This window comes from Nesoenas mayeri, assembly GCF_963082525.1.
Source record: "Nesoenas mayeri genome assembly, chromosome: 20".
In the NCBI taxonomy this organism is placed as follows: Eukaryota; Metazoa; Chordata; class Aves; order Columbiformes; family Columbidae; genus Nesoenas; species Nesoenas mayeri.
Window position 1 is genome coordinate 7597285 of NC_137569.1, and position 26458 is coordinate 7623742.

At 45.6% G+C, this 26458-nt stretch overlaps 2 protein-coding genes across 2 annotated transcripts in view; one reads left to right on the plus strand and one right to left on the minus strand.

Moving 5' to 3' along the window:
• LOC308048160 (sphingosine-1-phosphate transporter SPNS2-like) overlaps positions 1 to 10143 on the plus strand; it is a gene marked incomplete at both ends in the record, with an annotated part of 117274 nt that extends 107131 nt beyond the window's left edge. Inside the window, one exon of the mRNA XM_080357099.1 lies at positions 10101 to 10143. Coding sequence (XP_080213225.1) covers positions 10101 to 10143 — 43 coding nt within the window. The remainder of the gene's footprint in view (positions 1 to 10100) is intronic.
• An 8692-nt stretch (positions 10144 to 18835) lies between these two features.
• Positions 18836 to 26458, minus strand: part of MYBBP1A (MYB binding protein 1a) — a gene marked incomplete at its 5' end in the record, with an annotated part of 53178 nt that continues 45555 nt past the window's right edge. The window contains 3 exons of the mRNA XM_080357185.1: positions 18836 to 19563; positions 20381 to 20505; positions 21593 to 21694. Of these exons, the coding sequence (XP_080213311.1) occupies positions 19023 to 19563; positions 20381 to 20505; positions 21593 to 21694 (768 nt within the window). The 3' untranslated portion in view covers positions 18836 to 19022. The remainder of the gene's footprint in view (positions 19564 to 20380; positions 20506 to 21592; positions 21695 to 26458) is intronic.

Here is a 26458-nt window from a genome sequence, read left to right on the forward strand (position 1 = left end):
TGCTTGAATTTCTTCTTCGAGATGCCTGGTTTTCCTCTGCAGTCAGTCACGCTGCTCACACAACAGGACTTGGAAATGCGCTTTGCCAAAAGAAATCAATTAACCTGCGGGAATCGCAAGCGCGGGTGTCACACGGCAGAGATTAAACCCATTCATCACCAGTAAGGTCAGGGCTCGCAGGGCAGATGTCACAGACCTCCCGAATGAACTAATGTGGAAGCGAAGAACTGTAACTCCGCTCTCTGCAGCTCTGCCTGTGGAAATTAGGCTTTCCCCGCTTTAATTTCCGTGCTCCTGTGAAAAGAAGTTCAGGGTTTTATTGCTGGGATTTTTTCGTTTGTTTGTTCCTTTGTGTACTGGTCTCTGGGCATTTGCTTAGAGATAATTTCTTCTTCCAGGCAGGACAGAGCAGGACAGCGACCTCTCTTTCCTGTAAAGCTTCCTCCAGTTTCCACCACACTTCCTTTCAAAAACAGAATTTCCAGCCTTTCAGTGCCTCGTGACTTTTTTCACACTACTTTTATCATCGCCACAATTCCTGGCATATTTTGTAGATTACGTTTTAGCACAGGAATTCCAGTCAATAAGGCTGCTCCTCTTTATACAGCAATTCTTTATTTAAAAAATCACAATTCTTTCGTAACTTTTTTCATACAGCTTCAGAAGCCTGACAGCTTAAAGAGGCTTTTAGTAAATTTAGGACTGGCAGAGAACACAATACAGTACATCACTGTAATATAATCCAGTCATTTTTGGTGCAATTTGTCTAACACAAATTTAATCCCACCCTTCCAAAGTGATAAGAGAGAGAAAATGGTTAAGAATGGTTTCTGTAAGAGCTCTTATGTGCTAGTCATAATAACTATTCAGTTCTTTTTTAAACCACTCAGCTACAATTCTGTCCTGGTTTATTGCCGCCTTGCCTTAAACCTTCACAGATTCCTATTGTGCTTTTGCTTGACTATCTTGTTACTTTCCTATTCTGTAGTACTGCAGTGGAGGGTTAAACCAGTCATATGCTATTTCCAAACACGACTGCATTCTGTATTGTATTTCTCCTACCTGCTTGATGAAAATTGCTGAGAGCCAGGCTATACATTGACATACTGTGGAAGACGATGCGTACAGATACGGTATCTTGCCATGGCAAAGCCCCACAGAAATGGAGCAGAAACCCAGTGACTTTGCTGTTATTCCATCAGGATACCTGCGCAGCCTGGGCAGATACCAGCCCAAATATCAGGTAGCAGCTCTCAGAGCTCAGGAGTACGTCAGGTGTTTCACTCGTTGGAAGTAAAAACTCAGCACTGCTGGGAATTGCACCTGTGGTCATTCTGTGTCCTCTTCCTCACTCATAATGCACATAACCTAAAAAAACCCCAAAGCTTCAACCCTAGGGAGCTGCAGAAGAAAAGCCTGCATTGGTACTTTTAGAAGGTTTTATTATGAAAAGGAGAAAAAAATAAATCCTTTCCCCAAGCTGTGACAACTTTTGGGTGTCAGGGCATATAAATCAGTGTAATGTAATTGGCATGTGACGTGACTCTTTCCCAAGCAGTCAGTGGGTGTGTGGAGCGCCTGGAGGGCACAGACCTGCAGGACCCCTCATGCAGGATACCCTTCAAAACATATTTTTTTAATATATTTTTTTTAATCTCTCACTTTACACCTTGAAGCGCGAGAATTTCTGGTTTTTTCCCCCATATCCTTTCAAAAGTACAGAAAGATGCTCTGGATGGGTCTCCAAATTGTGTAACTGTTCGGTCCCTCTCTGCATCCCGCACGATATTTGCCGGGTACTTTCGCCACAGACACAGCAATGCAGATGAGGCAGCAGGATGAACGGCAGCGTGCATCCCTGGTGCAGGCTCCAACCGAGTAAAGAGCTGCGCTGAGATTTTTAAGTATTTAAACTGCTACTGCTCAGCCCTTCAGAGACCTGCAACCATAAATGGTTCACCCGTTTGCTTACGTGACAAGAACCAGGTTATTTAAACAGCTCTGCTAGGTTTTTTTCTCTTCTAAAATAAAAATTAAACATTTAATAAGGAAAAAGAAATACTTTTAACACCTTTGATCAGGTGCAGGAACTCTTGCAAAATAGCAGTGCAGATTAAGATTTTATTTTAAAAGTGGTAGGTACAAACACTAGAAAGAAAATACTCACTGCAAACTAGATGGTGTAAGCCACAGAAAGAGCAATCCCAAGTCTGTACACTTTCTCTACTGTCTTAAATATGGCATATCTGCAAATTACATTACAGGAAAAATGAGAATAATCCATTTTCGGCCTCTGTCTTCTGCCTCACATTAGGTTTATTTTTAGCTTTTTCTAGAACTAGATATAAAATGATCACCCAGTTCTCCTATTGCAGCAATTTGAAAGTGTCTGACCTTATTTTTGCTTTACAGATTCTATTATGTGGGGCAGGGGAAGGACTTGCAGAGCTGTCAACCCTCTTTTTAGTTACAGACAGAAAGGACCCATCGAATCCCTCATGTTGTTGCCAGCAAAGGATCGGGTCCCCTCTATTAGTAGTGTCACAGGTATTAACCTGGTGTGCTGCACTGACACACAGCATGTTCCATTCTGGTAGTTTGCTTTACTAAAAACCTATTTATTCAATGAAATTGCGAGGGTTTTTCTTAAAGAGGCCAGACATATAACTGTAGAGAGAATCTCAGCGCTGCATTGAAGCGGAGTTTGAATTTGGGGATTTCAGGGCCAGCAAGTGGATTTAATCAAACAACTCCCATAAAGAGCTATTTGAGGAACAGTTCACTCACTGTTCTTATTCAGCTATTTAGGGGGAATAATATGATTGCTTTGTTTATTTTGTACTTAAGAACAATAATTAAACATTTCCTACAGTGATATAAGCTCACAATGCTTTTTTTGCCCAGATAAGATGTCCTTGGCCCTTGAAGGCCTGTGAATTTACAGCACAAAGCCCAGATTAGCATACAGGGATCTGTGATGATGGAAGAAGAGGCAAGGAGAGTGTTCTGGATATCCCAGAGTGGCCTGATAAAGATGCACAGGCTGCAGATGGGCTAAGATTAGACCAGTAGATGGTTTATATGGTATCAAATGGTTGGGAATATGAAGGGTGGTGAAAATGTAAGTAGGTTTATTACTGGTGGTAAAGCCTGCTTGTAGAGCTGATTTTTTCTCCCGTTTACGGAGCTAGAAAATATAAGAATGTAACGGTTTGGGACTGGCTGAATTTTAAATGCTGATTTGCTTCTTCAGTTGGGAGCTGCCGATTTCATGCAGATGGAAAATATGGTCTCATATAGAAAAAATACTGATTTGTTCTGCTGCTTTAGTCAACCTGCGGATTTCCTGCCGGTGAGGTAGGAAGATGTCAAAGGTCAGTTTGGTTGTTCCCAGACATTTTGAGCTCAGTTGTGGTCCTCACACAAAACGCTCATGGCATTTGAAATATGCTGTTCGAGTTAATGTTGGCAGCATGAGCTTTGCGTAAGTCCAGCAGAAGGACCGAGCCAGCTGGTGTTGGCGCAGCTCTTGTGAACTGCAGGCTGTGGAACAGGCAGAACTTCGTGGTTCTCCAAGCCCATCAGTGTCCCACGTATATTGGAGGGTAATCTCCTGTGCCACAGGGAACAGAAAACAATATTCCTAGATGATTCTGAGCTACTTGAGTGCTGTTCTACAGCAAGAATGTGCCTGAAGTTATAGGAAGGCCAAGCTTACTTGTCCAAGAACTCCAGATCAAGAACTACTTGGAGTCCTCCTGCTGTCTTGGCTACTGACTCTCCGCTGCAACCTTGACCAAGTCAGATGCTGTCCCTAAAATGCTCATCAGCTGTAAAACAGGATTAAAAGCACGGTACAAGGGGCACTTAAACCATATGCTTACAATGAATTCAAGATGTCAATTTGCATTGTCATTGCAAAGGACAGTTCTTGGCATGCAGGGACTTTATCACGCAGGAGGATATTTTAGATTCATGCTAAGGCAGTTTCTTTGCCCAGGCTGCCCTGGCACAGAAACGAAATCTGACAGATCCCGTGCAGGTGATCGGAGAGCTGAGCAGCCTTCCCAGCCAGAAACTCTTCCTGACACAAGGAAATAGAACAAATCATGAAAAATTTGGCCCTGATAGTTTGCTTCCTGAAGCCTGTCGGGGTCACAGAGCCTATTATGAAGGTATTGACTTTTCTCAACAGCAGACGACCGCTTCATGTGGAGAAATCTGCCAGGCAGATTTTCAGTAAGCTCTGACTGCGTTAGAGTAATTTACTTGTGGTTGGGTCCTTGGCCTGAATGGCGTCTTTTAAGTGAAACTGGGACAAAACTGCTGCAGTATTAGTTCCAGTGCTTCCATAAGAAGTGTCTTAAGTGTTGTGGCTTGGTCATTCCTGAAGCTGCTGCCAGACCCCGGCCACATGCCAGGCAGGGCTGCCCAGACTGCTACAGCGGAGCAAAACGGGACGGGTCCCCAAACCGGGTAGCTGAGAGGTTGGTGGGAAGAGCTGCATCCTGGAGGGTAAGAAATATGTTTCTAATAAAGTGGCGTCAAGAAGTTCTACAGCATTTTCTGTTCAAAGATTTAATTAGATGATACCTGCTTTTTATGTCATGTTCTATCCCCTTTCCCACTCAGTCACGCCAAGAAAAAGACCCTCCACTGCCTCTCTCTTCCATTATTTCAGTAGACAGGAGTATGTTGTTACTCACATCTTCCATGGCACTAAAAATCTCACTGAAAATCTGAGCCCATCAATACCTGGCAGAATTATATATACAGGAACAGACCCAGGCACAACATTTTGAGGGCTTCAAAGACCCACATCTTCACTAACTTCAGGTGCCCACATCAGTGTACCACGGCAGAGCAGGGAGGCAGACTTGTCTCTGGAGCTCATTTCCATCCACGTCCTTGGTACCCTGATGAGTGCTGTTAACCGCTCATCTTCACATCTGTTCTGTTGCAGCTGCCCAGAAAAATAGAAGGAAAGGTTATTGATTTTTGTTTTCTTTATGCTACTCTCCTCCTCTATCAATATCTACGAAAGAGGAAAAGCAGAAGCTGACCTATGTTTCTTCCTCTGGAGGCAAATACCCTCAGCATCTAGATTAAATGGAGAAATGGAAAATAGTAACGGAGTCTGTGCAGGTTTAAAGGACTGCATTGAATAGAGAAGAGAAAAAATACTTGCTGTACATGACTATCATATTCTGTTTGCTAAACCCACTGATGTGCAGGAAGAAAAGGGGATTTAAGCCAATTAGTTTATGCGGTGCAGCTGGTGGAGCACCTGCCTCCAGCCGCACGAAGCTCCCGCTGGGCTGTCCATGAGGAGCTGCAGACCGACCCGGCGCTGCTCTCCGCACAGGGAGGGCAGCTCGTGCCAAAGGCTGCGCACAGCCGGGTCCTGTCTGAGCCCCGCTTTGGAGTCCTTTGCATTTACACCCCCCAGGCTTCCTCTCTGGGTAGAAATGAGTGAGCGTAAGCAGCTGCCAGAGCTAAATTAAGTAATGGTTTCCTACTCCAATGGCTGATTCTCCGTTCATTTTTGGTAGTGATCTGCTTGGTGTCCTTTTCCTTTAGCAAAGTGACCTCGGCTTCGTCAAACAGTCCTGGGAGGCTGGATGAACCTGTCATGATGCATCAGAAAGCTCAGTGCGTAGACTTATTTTTAGCTGTGCCAGTCCTGTCCCTGTACCACTCACCGGAATCTTTCTGGGTTGATGTATGATTATTGCTCACCTTTCATGCATCTTCACTTTCAGTCATTGTTTTCAGCTGCAAGATTTTAAATCAAAGCACCGAGTTTCTGCAGTGATGCGTGTTGTTAATCTTGTGTGTTTTGTCCCAAAGTTACTGACTTAACTATCAAAATAGCTTGAGTTCTGTTAACACGGAACATGCTCTCTGGTGAAATACCAGTGAGACAAAGCAATAGGTGTGTGCAGGGCAAGACTGAGCTGTGATAACGTGGTTGGTTGTGGTTTTAAGGTGTTTCCTCATCCTGTGTTACCTGTTTGTATTGGAATAAGCTTTACATCCTCTTGAAGCTGACTGTTTATGAGGGTGTTGACAGTATGTAGTCAGTGGTGGAAAATATGAGTGGGATGGTCTGTAAACTTGGGTCCATTTCCCTCCTTTGTTTACTAAAATGTTGTGTTTTGGCAATTGGCTTCAGCAAGGATTTATTTAAGGCAATTGATCCCCGCAGTAACAAGGCGGAGGCTGAAGTGAGCCCATCACTGATGCACAGGTGGAGCGCGTCATTGGCTCTAATGCTCTGATGCCAAAAAAACCCTTTATCTGGCTGTATTTGAAAAATATGTTTTGTTTTTCATAGATGTAATGCCATGAAGTCTCATGACCTTTCAAGGGTGCCTGGCCACGTGAGCATTCCATCACCTCAAATTTCTGCTTTCGGTGTGTTCACGAGGCGATTCAGAGGGGTTTAACCCCCAGAGCAATGTCTGAGGAAGTTCAGACAGGGAGGAATCTGCTGAAGGGTGGTGTCAGTGACTGTTCTGTTGATGTCCCTTCCTAACGTGCTGCTTCAAACAGCCACGGTGCTTCAGAAACACAGAATTCTCTCCGGTGAAAGGATCCTTAATCATGGGCAGGAGTTGCTGCGAAGTACAATGATAGAGCTGCCCCTGTAGCCCCAATACTCTGCTGAGTGAGTTCCTGCTAGTTAAAACATGAGTTATTTGCAGGCTAGAAGGATCCCACTGAAGCATTTTATTGTTGGTTGTAAAAGTTAAGTGATGTTAAGTACAGCAGGCTGTAAAAATTAGGACATTATTTCCTAATATGTTTCTCTGGTACAAAAGCCAGAGCCTGCCTTGTTTAGATAGCAAGAAAACAGGGCTTTTGGAAATCTGCAGAATACTAAAATTCATGTGTTGTTTAAGTTATGATGAAACTTAATATAAAGTGGTGTCGATAGCATTTGCAAGTGCTTTGGGTAAGCACAGCCTTTCTCTTGGACTCTTGTGCACTATGGCGCTGCCCACACTAAGAGTGTTCTCCTTTGGGACGTCCTGTTTCTTGCTTGCGTTTGAGTTCATGAACAGAGATGCAAACTCATGAGCTCAAACATTCAGCAGCCTATAGCTTATGGACAGTCAGTGGGACATATATCCCATCACTGCTTCTCACTGCACTCTGAGTTGTTGGAACAGACACAGCTGCAGGTGAGAAGGGAGGTGTGGGTGTTACTCTTGCTGGCACAGGGTGGAACAGAGCATTCCTGGGTTGGATGCGGGCACCAAAAACGCCTTCAAAGGCCTCACAGAGCCCAGATTGTGCCGGGAACTATCGAGCAGCGCTGGCTCCGTGACAAACCATAACCTGCAGCATCTGCTGCCTTGGTGACCAGCTAGACTGAAAGGGACAGAGCGTTTGGAGAATCATCTCTGCACAATTCCTGAAACAAAGTAGAGTATAGCTGACCTGGAAAAGATCCTGGCCGCTCATCTGTTATCTTAAATTCATCTTCTTTTTCTTATGCAGTTCTCTAACCGGCTGAGGTGCTGTGAAATTAGATCCATTTTACATAGTATAAATATTTAACAGCTCTAGAGCATGTAGCTTAATATTGAACAGACAGTCTTATAAATACTTCAGAATTATAGATGCTGTCACACTACATGGAAATGGTTTGATAGGATCTAGTAGAAATATTCAGGTTTGACAGGGAAGGAAATGATGGGGTTATGAGGAGTCAGCCACATTTTTAACTGCTGGAGGAGCCCATAAAAACAACTGAAAAAGTTGTACAGCTTCTGATCTTGAAAGGCAATTTGGGTAAGTTTCCTCCCCCTCAGGAAATAACAGAGTGGTTCCCACCCCACTCTTTTCAAGGAATGAAAACATTCACAGTCTTGAGAAAACACTGCAAAGAAAATAGAATGATTTAGGAGCCAATGTTTAGTCAGCAGATATCCCCAAATCGGAAGCAACAATCTATTCAGTGGGGGATTATCGTTATTAGAAAGGCAAGTGGGACTTTAACAGGGATTTAGATGCTCTTAAGGCTTGTTAGCTTAAGTCCAAGTACTACATTTTACCACCTAAGAGAATATAAAATTTATTATTAGCAGATTTGATTTAAACTGCCGGCACCTGTAAGCTGAGCCGGGTTGAAATCAGGCTGTGCAGAAGCCTGTGACCACTGCGTACAACACAGTGCTTCACAGACAACAAACGCTGCCCCAAATTTGGGACACTATTTTGGTTCTCTCCTCTGCTCACAGCTTCCTATGTGATCCCTGAAAGTCACTTCTCTCCCCAGCAGCTTCTCAAGTCATGTGGGGTCTAATTTCCCATGAAATCTTCTAAATGCATTTCAGGATTAGCTCCTCTAGGCCTCTCTTCCCATCTGTAAAAGAGAGATAAAGCAGGAGTTGAGAGAAATGAGTTAAAATGCAAAGAACAAGTCACTCTCATGACTTGGGGACAACATAAGTATTTATGTGGGAGGTACATTTTATCCTATAGGAGGCTGAACTAGGACTAGTGTAAGAAGGGAAATTGTCTGTGTTCATCCGTCAGCAATGCAGGTGGGTTCTCTGTGCCAAAGGGACAGTAATGGTCAAACTAACTGTATTCTGGATGTTGTAAAAATGTGGAATGAATTACATGTTAAGGGCCGTGACTTTGAAACAACATTTCAGTGCATTCAAACATCTGAAGTTTTGGTATTGTTTAATAGCTTCACACCGTATCAGTTTATTCCTGCCTCTGAAGGTGACTGTAGCATTACAAGGTGATCCGTTTTCTCTCTCTGATGTGTTCTGGTAGTTAAAGCACAGTTACCATGTTCAATACCGTGTAATGCCCAATGCAGTGGGGTCACCAAGAATGGCAACTCTACAAAGAAACTTGGGTCAGCTCCTGTGTCAAAAATATTTCAGTTTATAGCCTTGAAAGGCAGAAAGGGCACAGAGGCTCCTAAGCATCTTGGAGACAAACTTTCTGTGAGGTTGGTGTGAAGGTCAGAGCTGTAGGCTGGACTGGGCCAAATTCTGAGGCAGAGATTTCCACTGGTTAATTTTTATCCTGGAATACATGTCTGAATCCAGTACTGTACCTTTTCAGCAAAAAAAGAGTGTCCTGGGTTAGGTATGAGGTCGGGTGAAGACACACAAATGAGGGTTGATGAATCAGCATTTTCCAAAGGAAAATGATGTTTCACTGAGAAGTTCTTACCTGATAGGACCTGAGGCGGAGATGGTTTCTGTGATCTTCCCTGTAAACCTGCCAAAGTTTTTCACTGATTTGAAAAGAAGCTGTGATGTTGTATGTGATGGCAAAATCCTGCTGCAACCCTTTCAGGTATAAAATCCTGCCGTTTCAGTTTATTTGTAATTTGGCACAGCCAGATGGTATGAGAAGACTCTTGGTGCCTCAGATGTCTCCTGTTGGAGGAGGAGAGGCGATGAGCTGCTGCAGGAGAGCAGGCAAGCAGCTGAACTGCACGGGGCACGTACTGCGACGAGAAGGAGCAGGTCTAAGGGATGCGCTTTGTAAATTACTGCAGCTTTTTCCCTGGGGACCCCCAGAGCCAAGAGGGGCTGTTCGCTCAGCAGCAGGAGGCGCAGGACAGCTTCTGGCTGGTGACACTGCGGTCCCCACTGGACTCCATCCATCACTTGGGAGCAGCTGTCTGGAGCAGCAGCAGGTCTGCAGCAGCTGAAAACTGAAAAGACAGCTCCTTTTTTCTTAATTTAATTTTTATCAGCAGTGACTGTTTACATTTATGCTGTCAGTCTGAAGGACACCATTTAACAGGCACTGTATAAACAGTCTTGTTACGGGCTTAGGGAAACAATTGCGATGTCTGAATGCCTTTGGGACCTTCCCAAATCCTTGTCAATTAGTGTCAGCAATGTTACTTGGCATGTTCCAGCAATTGTCAGAATCGCTATCAGACAGCACTCTGAAAGGTTTCAGTTTTATACCATTGTGCAGGACAGTTATTAATGTCTTATCTCTTTAGAACCTGTTAAGCAACAGGAACCTGAATTTAATAGCTGGTATGTTTTAGGAGCCTGTTTCTTGGCTAATTCAGCTCTCACGTGTCACTTTTGTTTTCCCTTCACCAGGGTGAATCAGCTTGTGATGCCACCAGCCTCTGTGAAAGTCTGAGACGGTGAGTGCCCCAAACCAGCAGTTGGTTCCATGCTACCCCTCCACCCCAAACCCCTGTTAAGCCATTTATTTCCTTTTAAGTTGGGAAGATGTTAACATTAGACAGCCCTGGTCTGCACCTCGACTTAAACCTTTTCGCACTGAGTTGCTTCCAGAAACCCGGTGCTCCCTTCTTGGAGCAGCCCAGGCCATGCAGCCCCTCTTGCCTTGACCTTGAAGGTGTGATTGTCCATGGCCAGACTGAGAACGCATCTTGTGTTCATAAAACCTGCGGCCGCATTGCTCTTGGTCCAACAGCTGCTCACTGTCAAATGACCATTCTTGGCATATTCCCAGTTTTCTGCAGAAAAATGTTTTCTAGCGGCATATCAATTTGTATGTTGTTGCTAGAACTGTCCCCACTGCCACCCCCAGTGCAGGGTGACGGAGCTGAGGCCTCGGCAGGGAGCCAGAGGGACAGTCCCGCTCCTGCTGCCCTTTCTTCTCCCTTATGTTCACGCTGTTCTTATCACTCACCAACAGCCACAGTGCTGCAGCTCAGAGCTGCAACGATTGATAAACACTTCCCAGCATTTTACTGTAGCCAAAATTAATTAAACCAAGTTTTTTGAAGAGGAGATTTCTTTCCCATAAATTAAATGCATTGAAAGACTAATAATAAAATCAGAACTCAATAGCACATTTAAGAACGGCCTTTTGGGGGAAAAGATTTAATACAATCTCTAGTACAGCAATTGTGTTATTTCCACAGAGGGAAGGATATTCTGGTATAGGCTAAGGATTCCATAGGCCTGCCTGTACCTTGCGGTCTCTGGACTGGATGCGTATTCACATGTTGTCATCTATCAGGACGTTTTAGACAATATTTGGTTGGGTTTGTGTGTGTTGTTGGGGTTTGCTTGTAATTTTTTGGTTTGTTGTGGGTTTTTTGTTCCTTGTTTTAGGTTTTTTTAAGCCTAAAAAATCTGGGAGCAAATACGAGGTGGTATTGCAGAGACTTGCCTCATAAAACACTGAAGGCTCGGGTCCTGTGCACGCCTGGGTTTTTCACTGTACTTTCTTCTGTTTTCAGCCCAGTTTTACACAGGTTGAGAGAAAACAGGCCATTGTTACAGGGAGTTTTTCTATAACCCAGCAGTCACTGCATTTTTAAGGTCAGGGGCAATTTCCTGCATAACATGGAGCACAGAACCTCTTACAGGAAATCCTGCAGAAAAAGAACTACTTATCCTTTCCACTTAATCTAGGAAAGCTGCTGGCCCACTAGATACGCCACAGCATCCACAAGTGGTCAATGCCCTTAAATAGTATGGACAGGAGTGTAAACTTGCTACTGGTTCACTTCCTTGGGCAGATTTTTGCCTGGATCACAGCATTTTTGTGTTTCCAGTTCCAAAAGCCTTCAGTACATCCCGAAGTGCTGTCTCCAGACTGGCCAAGATGTGCTTGTCTCCAACCTGCATGGAAGCGAGGGGCCTCCGCCACAACGGTTCACCATTACAAATCCATTCCTGTCCCTACACCCTTAACCACCCTTTTTCTCATCTTTCTTTGCAGTTGCCAGTGAAGGAAACAACATGTGGACTCCTGGTCCCACCACCACCACACCAATCTCAAGCTCAAAGCCCTTCCGTACTGGAAACCAGTGGATCCTCCAGCTCCACACCCCCCTGGAAGGGTTATCCAGCACCAGACTGATCACACCAGTCCAGCCTGCGGGGTCAGGCACCAGGAGATGAGCAGGGCACCCTGGAACACACGTAACTCTTGAGCAAAAGGACGTTCACAGGTTCCTCTGAGCATCGGAAGCAACTGGACCCACAATGTGCTACCCAAGTGAGTGACTGTAGATTGTGTATATGGTTTTAGTTGTAGCCAGCGAAGTCCGCATCATTTATAGGGCAACTTACGTCCTACCGAATGCTGCTGTTCTGTCAGCACTCCCCCACCCCGAGACTGCACTATTGGGGACCTATTCTGTACATCACCTTTTCTTTAACACTGAAGGCTCAATTCAGATTATTATTTTTTATTTAAATATGTCATAAGATGCTTTATCTCTGCTGAAGACATTAGATTTTATATATATATAGATATATTTAGATAAACAGTTTTTATTTAAACATTTAAAATCTGGAACTGCCTGTGCAACCATACCAGACATGAATAACATCCACAACTCTCCTCATCTCAGTGCCCCGCTCGCTGGCCCTGCAAGGGCACCATAGGAAGAGTTCCCGTCGGTGACTCCTGTCACCTAAGGCTGAGCAATGGGATGGAAGAGAGAGTTTCACTGCACTGGATGTGCTGGTGGTGGTTGTTACAGAAAGGCCCAGGAGAACTTTGGACAGAAATACCTAGGGGCTGTAGAGTTTGCGCAACATGCTGAACTCAGGCTTGCCTAGGAGGTTCACAGGTTTTTAAAATACCAAAATCCATCTGGCTGAATGGCTTTGCCTGGGACCTGGTAGTGCAATCCTGCTGTGCCAGTGACATCACATATTGTTTACATGCATATCACATCACATGTATTGTCAGTGCTGATTCTCTCTCTGTCAGTATTTTCAAAGCAGGTGGCTGATGCTCCATTGTCACCGTTTCCTTTGGAACAATGCTGAGGTTCAGTGCCTGCCCATCCCCAGTCCCAGACTTTTCTCTTTTTCCTGCTTAGATGTCTCGCACAGTTTAGATACTCTGCTCCCATTTAGCACACACCTCAAACAGGTGAATGCATCTTACTCTTGTGCTCCTGTTTAACAAGTGGCTGCAGGTGTGCTGCGAGTAGGACTAAATCAGCAAAGAAAATGCCAAACTGGGACTGGATGTGAATTAAGTGTGGCAGCTGGCTGTCTGATTGTGGCCTAAGTTTGTTCACAGACACAGGAAGGTACTGGTAGTAGCTCTGGGGTTTATCTCCCATTCACATCCAGGATGTGCTGAGACCTACAGGACAGGACAGTAGTGGAGATGGTCAGTAATTCCAGGTACCAGTGAACTGGTCAGTACTCACCACAGAACCAGTCTGTGCCCAAGCAGATGGGTTCTGAGGTGACTCCTGTAACAATGTGAGCCTTTCCACCTCATCAGACTCCACAGAACTCTTCTGCAAAGGTTGCTCTGTCACATAAAACACCTTAACAATAGCTTTAAGATTTGGCTAAACAATTAGAGCCAGAAATTTTCCTTGAGTGCCTGGGCATCCTCTGGAGAACAGCAAGTGGGTGCTAGAAATAATAAAGCAAAGCAAATCCAAAACAATGCTTCATTTCCCACCTCGTGCCACTATTTACATGTGTAGGGGAAATACGCCTCTGTAGTCTAGGAGCCAAACACTTAGCTTTAAAGGCACATGAATTTCTGATTCCCATTAAGAAATTCCTTATTAAGCTGTTTAAAAAGAAACAAAAACCAACCTAACAATCAGTCATTCCATCTCAGAGACCAAAGAAGATTAGCCACATTTCGTAAGTTGCTCTGTTGTAGCATTTAGTGTCAACAAAATGAAGCATTCCTGCTAGACTTCAGAGATTAGGAATTGTCCTTAACCTTAATTCTCAGGAGTCAACAATGAAAGGGAACTTCAGTGTTCTGTAGTTTGGGTAGCTCTCCCTGTTCATGACAAGCCCCAGCCCTGTTAGAGAAGCACAGCACTGTTATAGGAGGCCAGCTTTAGCTTTTGGGCAGAGGAAGGAAATTGCTGTGGCTTTCTTTTTAACAAGGAAAGAGGGAAGGAAGCAAGGGAGTGAGAAGTGAGTCCTACCTGCAGCAGTTCCACACTAAGGGATCCCCAAATCCCTGCTCCCACGCGTTCCAGGCTGAGAGGGAAGCCAAAGCAGAGCTATGACAGCTCAGAGGAGAGGAACAGAAGGGAAAGCTGAGATACGTGCTGCTGAGGTGCTGTATAAACACATGATGGTTTGTTTCTGTACTCTAGTAGAGGTCAGAAGTTCCCCATTATTAAAGACTTACAGTACTTTACTATACTGGTGCTGGACTATCATGCATGTTTCCTCTATGACTCCATTTTAGGCAGGTGTGGATGTAACCAGGCTCAGAAGCTGTTTGGGCCAGTTGGTTGTTGACTTTGTGGAGCAGTGGAACAATATCTGTTATACACACAGGAAGTGTTTCTGGAATGAGAAGTCTAGAATGAATGCATATTCCTTATATCCAAGCTGAGTGAGAACCCTCAGTAAAATTAGTATTTCTGTTTTTGTAAAGAAAGGCTGTTAATAGGAAAAGATAATTAATTTTTTAAAAAAGAATACACATATTTTAGTATCCATCACACCAAATGAAGCAAGATTCCACCTCATCACTTAAGTAGATGTTCAAGTCATCAGGTTTATCTTTGTGGTTCTAAACTTCAACACAAAATTAAATAGTCCCAATAAGGACAGAAGTACCTTTAAAGCCACTGATCTCTTGCACACAAAATAATTTCATGTGAATGTCTGAAAATTAGAAGACACAAACAGGAGCTGCTGTGTCTTGCCCCGACTCCCTGGTACCCACTGCCTCACCCTGTTCCTCAGGGCTGCGACGGGTCCTTCCCCAGTGCTCTCCCCTTTCATAGCCCAGCAAAGAGAGAACCTCGGGGTGAGTAAACCCTACAAATGACTGGCTGTACTCTGGGGAGCAGAGTTCCTCTCTGCACCTTCCATCCTAATTGTTTGTCTTCTCCGTTTGCTTTATTGTTTGGTAAACCAGCACTTACGATCACTTTTGCTACGTGATGTACGGGAGTATATAGTATATTTTCTTGTTATACAAGAGACAAATATAAAATAGTTTTCTGATTTCTTTCAGAAGCAAATGACTATTTTATTTTTTAAGCGCAATTGATTGTGAATCTCAGAGTATAAAAACAGATAAATAAGCCAAATATATACCTTTATGTAAATTAAGAAATAAAAGTATTTAAAACATACCTCCTGGCTCCCTTTCCTGTGTCCCCTCTCACTCTGGTCGCACACTCCTGTGGATGCTGCTGCAGGGCTGGTCCCTGGGACAGCTCCTGCCAGGGACACTTGGCTGGGGATGGCAAAGAACCCACCTGGACACCAGCCTACCCAGAGCTCATTTCAAGAGTAACACCAGGAGCAGGGAAGGCTGGAAGGAGCAGAGGGTGAGGGGGTCACAGCCTCCTTTTCCCTTTGAATTGGCTGCCTGGAGCCAGCGGTGGCCACAGCGTCCTGCTCTGTCCCCTCTGAGGCTCCTCACTGCACAGCGATGACACGTGATGGCTAAAAGACTGGGTTGATCTGACTCATGAAGACACCTCATGTGGTGGCAGCTCTGGGCTGGGTGCTCAGGAATACAAGCAGGAAGGGGCCATGAAAATGTCCTGACTGCATGGCCACCTCTTTCACTCCTCATCAACTCCAACACACTGCAACCCGATCCTGTAGTCCCTGGCAAAAATATACATGTAATATATTAATTCAAAATAAAACTTTAAAGTTTGAACATTTGAAAATACGCTTAAGAGGACACAATATTTACCTCGCTAGCAGTTGATTCAGCCCTCTCTGTGGCTACATGTGATGACCAACACATGCAAGTCAGCAAGAAACCCCTGTAGGCAGATTTTCCCCTGCCAGTAAGAGCCATAAGGTGACACCATTGCTGGCTGCTGAGGCTCCACTTGGCTGAGCAGCCCGGGACACCCCTCACAGCACAGCCAGGCTGCTGGGGGAGTCACTGCCCCAGCCAAACCAGTACCCCACCACATGCTGCTCAACCCTCCCCACTAAACAGGGACCTGGCTGGTTTCTCTAGTCGCACAAAGCAGACCACCACAAACCATGATAAAACTCCATGTTGAGCCAATTTATATAACCAACCTTGGTGTTTCTGATTATAAGGAATTAATCCTTTGAGACAATAATGTCACCATCAAGTCCTGCTGCCACTAGGACAGGTTCTGCTTTGCCTAAGAAAGGGAGAAAAGGAAAAAAAACCCAAACAACTCACCATTCTGCATGCTGGACTTGCAGTGGCATTGCTGATGACAAGACCAGGCCTGTGGCTTCCCTGTCTTCCAGGTGTCTCCCAGGTACATCTTGAGCCTGTGCCAGGCTGTATTTTATTTAAGTCTGGAGCAGCTGGGAACAAGCTTGGGACTCAAGTCTTGGCAGCAAATACAACTCAGAAAAAACTGCTTTTGTTGTCCCACACTTCAAAGTAAAAGCTATTGCAGCCATTTTTCTCTGGAAGAGGCCTGGCTGCTGCTGAGTTGATCACAGCCACTATATTTGCCACTTAGCAGTGATGCATATTGGCCACAAGTGACACATCAGTGCCAGTGCTGTACGACACTTTCCCACCCCACGGGAACATGGTCCTGGCAGTAAACCCCAGAGCTTCTCCTGCATCACCGCGATCCCACCGCTACAGGGTGGCTAATTCCCCACCAGCCTCATTAGCTACATGGCTAAGCTACCATTTGTCTCGACAAACAGCAGGCAGGGATCCTGCCATGGCAGAGGTTTCAAAGCCATAGACTGATCAAGACTGATCTCATCTGCAAAGAAGAGAGACAGGTGGATTTTTTAATCCCCTTTGCAGAAGAGCACATTTTCCTGCCCAGCTTCACAGCTCAGCCAGCCTCCTCCCAGCCTCAACGCCCTGTCCAAACCCTCCACTAGCAATCCAGCACTGGCTCTTCTGCCAGTCATAGGCAGCGGGAAGAGTCTTAATGCACCTTGCGACCAAAAAGTCAAAGGTTAAAAGAGTTAGAGCCTACACAAGCAGCAGGCACCAGACTGGCAAAGGTGGCTCACAGCCCTGCTCCTCCCAGGCCCCCCCTGCCTGGGACAAAGCCCCAGCTCCAGCAGTTGCTGCCTTGAGCTTGCTGCTCCAGGGCCTGCAGCTCTTTTCTTGTATTCAGAAGAACCCTTGAGCTCTTATGGCTGCCAAAGAGCCTCTGTGCACAGGACAGCTGGAAAGGCTTCATTAAAATCAAAACCTGCTCTAGTCCCTAAAGCCCTAAAGGTCAAGTGACAGACAGGACATGAAATCAAGCAAAATGAAACCTTTGCAATTGTTAAAAGGCACAAATAAGAGCCTGCGAAACATGATTTGACTTGGTGGATTAGTGACTGCTTTGCTTTCTATAAACTGTGCATCAAAGCCACTCTAAAGTCAGGTAATTTAACTGCAAAAAAGTTGTTACCAAAGCACAAATGGCACAATGCCTTCCAGCTTTCCTGTCCCTTTTCCCCTTGACTGCTCTGCAAGTGCCGAAGACTAAACCGAACACTAGCACAGCAGCCTCCACACTGGCAAGGGGGAGGCCAAAGTCAATCCCTCCAGCTGCCACCTCTGTCAGAAGCAACGGCTGGCACAGCTGCAGCCTCCCGCTTTGTCCTTCCCCGGTCTCTTCGCAAAAGGACAATGACAAACTGACCTGCATGGACTCTTAACCGCTGTGGCGCTGGCAGATATGCTGCCTCCATGGCCCCAGCTCACACTCAGGTGGGCTCCAGATGCTCTCCAGGGGTCCCTTCCAAACCTAAGAGCTCCTTAAAACAACTCAGCAAGCTCTATGGGGCAGAAACTCCGCCAGGCTCAGCTCCCATGACACAATCAAGCTGCTGCCCTGCTGCACGTCTGAACAGACAGCCCCGTGGGCTCTAATGCTGTCTTCTCATACCTGTGTGCTCACCTTGCTTCCCACCCACCACACCTGCATGCTGTTTCTCCTCTGGTTCTGCAGGGGCAGTGGTATGAAGTCCCAGGCTGTCCTACTTACAAGCACAGAAGAAGCAAAGAAATCGTTAGTGAAGACAGCGTTCAGATTTGAAACGCCTGCTCCTCTTCAGAGCATCTCCGGATCATTAAACATGGATGGCCCTGACCAGCTTGCCTCTTGTATGCTGTATTTGCATAATAAACCAAAAGTCACCACTCGGGAGACATCTGGAGGGGTTTAGCTGGGATTGAGGTTTTAACGAGGCAATGAAACAGCTTTCAACATTAAATGGCAGAGGCAGAGCAGCATCCCCAGTGCCAACAGGCCCCTTTGAAGCAGAGACACCCTTTTTCTTGGAGACAAGACTGGCAACAACAAGTGCCAAAACCTCCTGGCTGGGAACAAAGGGGTGATGGCATTCAGGAGCCTGGGGATAAATAAGCAGATGCAGCTCCAAGGAGTCACCTTCACAGACTGTAGTAAACCTGCTGGTAACAGGTGCCTTGCACAGCTGCACAGCCCCTGCTGGCCTGGCAGACCAGCAAATCAATCAACCATTTCAATTGTTTCACTGCTTTACTGATGTCCCTTGTGCCATCACCTCTCCTGCACTCAGCAGCAAACAGGCAGGAAAGGCAGGTCATGGTAGTTACAGGTGACACCTGAGTGGCCAAATTGGATATACCTGACCCCAGAATATGCATGTACAAGCCCATTTAACTCCCAGCATTTAGGAGAGTCAGCATCTTCCAGACTGGAAAAGCTGCGAGTACTGCTGGGCCTGGGCAGGACAGAAATGTGCCTTTAGGGGTTACTTCTGCACCTCCCAGAGGGCCGAACCACACAACTCAGCAGCGCCTGCGCACCTGCTGCAGCTCCCCAAGACACCCACACAAGGCTTTCCCTTCTGCCTTGGGCAATTGTGGAGACAGGAGTCTGTGCTCCCAAGCACAGCCTGTTTGGCCCCGCCAGAGCAGAGAGCCGGGAGGGTGTGTGGCCTGCTAAAGTTCCCTGTTCTCCAGCTGAACTCTCCACACAAGTCAGACCTGCAGCTTCCAAGCTCAGCATCATGGAAGGTTTATTTAGGGTCATGGAGGACATAAAAACTATACTTATAAAAGATATCCAAACAGTCCTCTGAGCCTGCTAGCCATGCCAGGCCTGGGTGAGTCCATGGAGTTTACTCCTGCAGCACTGGAGCTTTATTCTCTTTTCTTTTCTTCTTTGCTTTGCCCTGCTTCTGCTGGTTGGCTTTGCCTTGCTTCTGTTGAGTCTCCTGGCTGATATTCCCCTTGGTTTTCTTTGCAGCTGGAACCTGCTCAGCTTCATTGCCTGCATCACCTTTTCTTTTCCTGTTCAGATTAGTCTTCTTCTTTTTCTTCTTCTTTTTGCCAGCTACAGCATCTGCTCCATTAACAGCTTCTTCCCTGCTCTCCACCATTGCCACTCCATTCTCCCTGATGCCTCTGTTTCGATGCTTGTGTTTGCCACTACCAGGCACGAGGCCTTTCTTCTGCTTGGATGTTTCGGTTCCCGGGGACTGCTCCTCTGGGGCTGCTGGTTCTCCATCTTCACTAGCTACTGGTGCTACCCCATTCTCCTGGATACCTTTCTTGCGATTTTTGCGTTTCTTGGTCTCTGGCAGGAAGCCTTTTTTCTTCCGCTTAAGGGGCTCCGCATCCTGCACAGGCTTATTAGCTGTCTTCTCTTTCTTGGGCTTCCTGCAGAGAGAACGCCAAAAATCAAGAGCAACTTAGTTTACAGCCAGGGAGCAGTGTGATCTGTGCTACAGGCAATCCACGAACAGGCAGAAGCAGAAGAAAGGCGCAGGAAGCACAGGCATGCTGCAAGGATGAGCGTGATCCCTGGAGGTTGTCCTCAGTCTGCACAGGGACCGGTTAAATGAACAGCCAGAGCTGGACCAGGACTCAAGAAGTCATATAGAGACTTGAGGAAGAATCTCCATTCCACAGAAGCAGGTAACGCTGTACTTACACCTTCTCAAGTGCACCCACCTGTGGCCTCGTGCAAGGCTACAGAGACTGTCTGTGCAAGGTGACAGCCCCGGCAAGGCCTCCACTGTGCTAACAGTCACAAGAGCTTTCCAGCAAGAACCCCCAAGAGACCATTCCATTCTCATCTAGGCAGCCTTTGTACTGCTGCAAGAAAGCCACTGCTGCTGCTGTTCTCCAAGAGGTCCATCAGCACCTTCCCCACCACCCAGTCCATGCTGCTTTGCACCAGCTCAGTCCTCTACAGACAAGACAATCAGATATCAGACATGCCTAAAAATCTTTTCCCATCAAGGACCAATTCTAAGCATGTAAGCACAAGGAACAATAAGCCCAGCATTGCTGTGAACAAGCAAAACACCACATTTCAACTTCAACCCAAGAGCTCCATTTAACTCAAACTCCAGCCTGAGCTCAGTGCCTTGGCTTCTCTCCTCTTCCTACCTCCCCACATCAATGAGGACAAGCAGGACCGGCAGGCAGTCCCCCTGGCAAGTCAAGAAGCCAGAATGCCAAGCGTACATACGTGTAATTCAGCCAGCGCATGACGTTCCAGTAGAGAGCGTCGAGACGTGCCGACTTCCCAATGCCTTCCGGCTCATTCAGAGCTACCAGCACTTTGTCCAACTCTGTCAAGTTCACATGCAGCTTCTGCAAGAGGCAAATACAAACAATCAGAGTGCAGAAGAGGCCCTCACAGCAGCTGGGCACAGGCCATCCTGGGATAAGACTATGGCAGGAATAACCAATTCTGCCTGGTTTCCCCAAGCTGCTGCCCTGAGACCATTTGCAGCGGGCTTGCTTGAAAACTAGGTCTCTAGCACGAGAGGCTTGAGTCTAACAGCTGGAATTGTACTGGCATAAAAGGGACTGAAAGGTCCTTTGGTCTTCTTTCCTTTTCACTCCATGGCTGGGAAGAGGGGGAAGGAGACACATAGCTATGTACCTATCTAAAAGAAAAGCAGCAGCATTTTCAGTCTGGTTTCTAAAGAATACAGTCATGCTGCCTCTGGCTGCCTCTTCCACAACCACTGGATAATTCCAGTAAAATCGGACAAAAAGGGGTCTCTCAAAGGCTATTCAGTTCCTACAAGAGCCTTGGGAATAATCTCTCTCCTCCACCCACTTTCCTATTAGGTCTTCACAAAGAAACAGGCTGTGGTGTGAGTTCAGTGCTTATCAGTAGGAAACTGGTCTTCAGCAATTCTGCTGCCTGTGGTATTTTGCTCCAGTAAATAAGACCACATTGAAGACTTACTTTGTCACCTATAGAAAATCTTCTCGTGTTCAGAAAAGCATTTTTTATTATGGAAAACAAAGCCTCAGAACAAAGCTTCACACCTGCTCCCAAAGCTTCTGGGTAGGTCCCAGTTTCTGGAAACTAAAAATCAGTGGAGAGGACAGAGCAATCAGCTGGGACAAAACCCAGCTCGCCCTCACTGTATCCCAGGCTGTGTTTCTGCTGATAAGATGTCACACGTGTTTGAGGAACACTGCACAAACCCTTCAACGAGCACTTAGAGATCAGCTCACAAGAGCTATGGGTCACTTATTCAGACATGAGGGCTTTTCTGTCCTCAAATCCAGCCAGGCATTCCTCCTAGGGGTACCTTTGGTAAGAAATGAGGTGGGACATAGCAATGGAGCAGTCGCAATGTAAAATCCAAGAATGACATTTAAGAGAGGCCTTGGTGGTATTCAGAAGAATCATTTGCAGCACATCAGGTCACGCACTCACCTGCTCTGTCACATTTTTGAGGAGGAAGTTCAACAGCTCCAAGCTCTTGGCAACTTTCTCTTTCTCAGCCTTCAGGACACACGTGCCAGCCATTTTCAAACTCTGCAAATTACATGAGGAGATGGAGAAAAAGCACACATTAAATGGGGAAACAGCACACATTAAATGGGGAAACAAATCACTCCTCTCAGAAGAAAGCAGAAAATGAGCAATGACTGACAGGATTAACCTGACACCGAAGTAACTCTGGAACACAAACCACACTGAATCTAGAAATGTTCAAGAGGGTACACGGTGGAAGCTGCTGATGCCCAGGTTAATTAAGAAACAACTGGACAAAATAAGAGCAAGCATACCACAAAGCCACAACCCTTGCTGCTCTCCTGAGTTTCTAAGCTAAAGCACAACTGGAGATGTTGTTGCCTCCTGGAGACAAAGAGGACAGGCGATATTGTCCCCTGGAAAGGCCAGGAGGCTGCCAGACAACAGACTCACCTGGGGACAACAGCTACTCAGCTGGGGAAGCTGAGATTTACACATAAAGCGCTAATGCAAAAATCCATTAACACTTACGCCTAGGAAATCCCAGTTGCCAGCACTAGAACAGGGCCTGTCAATCAAGCTTAAATTCACTGAAATGACTGAGAGAAAAATCTCATCTCTTTGTGTTTCCTTTATGTGCTGCAGGGTTTCTGAGACACTGAAAGGTCTGGCTTAGAGGAAAATCACTCCAAAGATAGGTCAAATAAAAGCCACAGTTATTTACAAGTGGAAAAGGGCAGAAAATCACCATAAAAAGGCAGCTGGATCAAAGAGGCGGCCCAGGGGCTCAGGAGCACTGATCCTCTGCCTGCAGCTGGTCCTCACAGCCCTGCTTTCATGGTAGTTTTCTGCCCCGCTCTATTTCTGTGTGGATGCACACATCACAGTAAGCCTCACAGCTTGCATGGATTACACTAAGATGAGATAGGATTTGCAGGGACAAGCTTATTGTAGAAGTGGTGTGGCCCATCACAGCCTGTTTCTCTGGAGGAGGCTGAACTCGTGGCCAAGCCCGCCTTTGCCTGGAGTTTGAACACAGAACACAGAATCATTTTGGTTGGAAGAGAACCTCAGGATCATCAAGTCCAACCACAACCTAACACACCAACGCAGCCCAGGCTCAGCATCCTCAGCACCTCAGACAACACACGTGGCTGCGAAAGTCACAGCACCAAACCTGTGTCCAGCAGCAGAAGGTTCTCCAGGAGATGCAGTCTCTCCCAGTTAACCATCTATTACTTTTGCTCCATTCAGACTGGAAGTAATTTTAAGGATTCTGAGCAAACTATTCTTCATCTATATCACCATGAAGCTGGCAAATCAAGTAAAAATCCTCACAGGCACAGAGAGAAGTAAGAAATTTATTCCCCAAAGCAAGCTCTTTCAGTAATGATGCCCACAACAGAAAAAATAAGGAATACTTTCACCAGAAAAAGTGGGGAGACCAGATAACATATCTGCAGGAGCAGCAGCCTTCAAGTACAATTATTTACTGTCTGTACAGGCTCCACACCCTGGGATTACCTTTTTTAAATAATAATGATACAGTTATTTCCTGACCAGGATGGTCCACTCAAGCCCTGTAATAGAAAGCCACCACATTCTGCTAGCTGGAATTCAAGCTGCAACTTCATCTGACTATCAATAACTTGCTAATTACTCTCTCCTGATATAGATGCAGTGCAACTCTATTCCAGAGCTGTCATTAACCTACAAGGTCATACAATTCAGCAGCTCTAAAGTCTCTCAGGTAAAATGAGAAATAAATAGAGGGTGTGTGATTTAAAAAAAAATAAATCTTCACACGTAGCATGTAATAACCCATGGGCCATGTAAACTGCATTTATTAGGCTTACCACAATAAGTAATAATATTTATTATTACTATAATTAGTAATAATATCAATAATGAAAACAAACCAGCCCGATTTGCATAAAAATTTTGTTTGCAATTTAAAGAACAAGATATTGCCAGGCTAACTTGTGGCTAAATTAGCTTTCAGAGAGGCTATTAAGTTGAGATCCTATTTCAGCACGTTGTGTACAAGTTCACAGTGAGACAAAACCAGTATGGATTGCCAGCTCTTCAGGATGAGGAATCAGGGCAGTACTGGGAGAAGAAGCCACAGTGTCATTTCACCTTTTTAATACACAAACATTTTGGTGTTAAAAATAAATTGCATTTTCTCTTCACTGTACATGAGTGATGTCAATGACTGCATTTAAATCGTGCTGGCTTGACTCTGCCCGGTCTCGCTGCCATTCCTATATCCCAGAATTGCCCTGGTGCTTTGAAAGGTTTGGAAAACACCCTACTGAAGTCAACAGGAAAGTCCTATAGCTCTGAACAACACCCAAGGGGCTGATTTTCAGAAGTCTGCCAGCAGTTTTCAGGAAAATCAGGACATGAACCTAGTTTGGAGTGCTCGAACAAATTAATGCAGACTTATAGAACCAAAAGGGTGGCTTGCCCAGCTAGAGACAGAAGATATCACTGGTCTAGTGGCATCCGTGCTGTAAGACTAAGAATTTATGTAGTAGTGTTTTGCATGAGTCTGGAAACACAAGTACAGCATAAATAGCCAGAAGCAATTCAGTACAATTTAGGTGTTCTGCAAACAAATAGCTCCCTACTGAAATGGGTCATTTTTAAACAGCTCTCAAAGATGAGGAAGGAACAAGAAAGAGGGTAGGAGTGGGTAAAGAAGCCAAAGGAGCAGCAAAGCAGCACCAGATAATTAATTCCTACAGAATCCACTATTTTCTCTAGTCTGGAGGCAGAATGGATTTGCTTTAAGGAAGTTGGATTCAGATAAAGCCTTATTATTCCTCAATAGGTGTCTTTTCTCTTTCCCTTCTGCTATAAAAGGTGTGAAAGAAATTTACTCCAAAGAGCACAAAAAATGCCAGCACCTCTGGTTGAGACAGTCAAGGCCCCTGAATTGGAGTTGAGCCCAACTCCTGCTCAGATGAGTGTCACTTACTATCCTGATCTCATCACCACTGTCTCAGAGTAATTTCCCGTTAGGCCGTACATGAGATGCTATCTTCACTGTCCTCCTCCCATAGCAGGGAGCATTTGCTTCCATGGGATTTGTGTCAGCATGCGACATCAAAAAGAAGCTGCCTTTGGAATGCTGGCAAATCATGGGGAACTGCTCCCAAGGAAGGAAATCCCAAGTGTCTTCAACAGGAGCTTGGTCCAAACCTCAAAAGTAGCTTTCCCACTTATTTGTCATAAATTCTTACTATTATACATAAGGTAGCCACCATTGTCTGTACGTTACGGGTTCACACAACAGATTGCTTCGGTCTGCTCCCCTGCTCAGCTATCTGAAAGGTGAAATTATTACTGCCACCCCAATTGCGTAGGTCAACCATTTTACATGCCTACTGTGATTTCATTTGGGGAATGTATAAAATACAATCATAAAATTAAAGCAAAAGCTATTATGTAACAGATGGCAAACTGCACCACATGGTAAACATGCCTTAAAAAGAAAAGTAGTATTTCAGTCATCTGCAGCATTCTTAGGAGAGCTTCAAACACTGATTAGATTGCAAAAGACTTGCACTAGGCTGGCAAGTATCTCTGTTTTACACAGCAAGACTGAGGCACAAAGCAGCAGTTTTGCTCCCAGCTATGCTACAGGTCAGTGGTGGAGGGTTAAGGGAAAACCCAGAAGAACTTGTCTAACTACCTGTTCAGTGATTCTCTGCCATGTGCTGTTCAAAAACGTATCCAGCTCTGCCTTCCCCTGCCCACCAAAAGCATTACCAAGCCAAGAGGCACATAACTCAGTCCCTCAGTGCTCAAGGGAGAGAGACCATGTGGCTTATACTCAACAGTCCCACTTACATCACTTGCTGATCATTATGGTTTGCTCCCCTTTTCTGCTTTTTTTATTCCGCTCCTTCAGTAACAGCTAGTTCCACTTTACAGGGAATCTCGGTTCCAGTTAGAGCTCAGTAATACCTGTGATGGTTAATCATGCCTGTACATCTGAGCTGTCAGCAGATCTGGGCAGGTCATTTTCCAGAAGGAAAAATGAGGAGGCGATTTTCACAGCTGGAACTGCCATCTCATCTCAAGTCAATACAGCAACACAGCTCCTCCCTCGCCCTACATGGATTCAGCTGGCAGAGATGGTTTTAAAAGTCTTGTTGTGTCAAACATGCTGCTTCCAAAAGCCTCTGGCTGTTTCTGGGGGATGGCACTCCTGGATCCAAAGTTCTCTGCTTCTAGGGTTTCTACAAGGAGAACAGCACGCCCCCAGCATCTAAGCAATCAAGTGTTTTTCTTATATTCCTAATTTCTGTACCACACATGGAGGTATCCCAACTACTGCAGGATTCAGCCTTTGTTTCACTTATTGCACTTCGCAGTGCTCCTTCACCTTCACAAAGCATAAACCAAGTTTGGTTTAGAGCACAGGAGGTGAATACCTGCAGCAATTCAGCCGTACAAGTAGTTAACTGCAGCTAATTAACCACAGAGTTCCATGTCTCACTTTCCTAGGTAGGATTTTAGTCTAAGCTCCACTGAAACCTGCAATACAGCAAAAAAGTGGTGTATGTGCATCTAGAGCCAAAGTCAGCATCCCAGCCACTGCCCAGCTTTCCCCACAGGGGAGATGGCAAATGCTGCTGCAGGGAGCCAGGCAAAACTTCTAGAAGCTTCCACATCCACACCCACCTGCACCTCTTTCCCTGTCACAGGTACCACAGTGGGGAACACACTTAGCCCAGACTTAGAAGACACAGCAGTATATCAAGAGTGCAGAGGAGTGTTCTCCTACCAAGAGACAAGCACATTTCCTAGCTG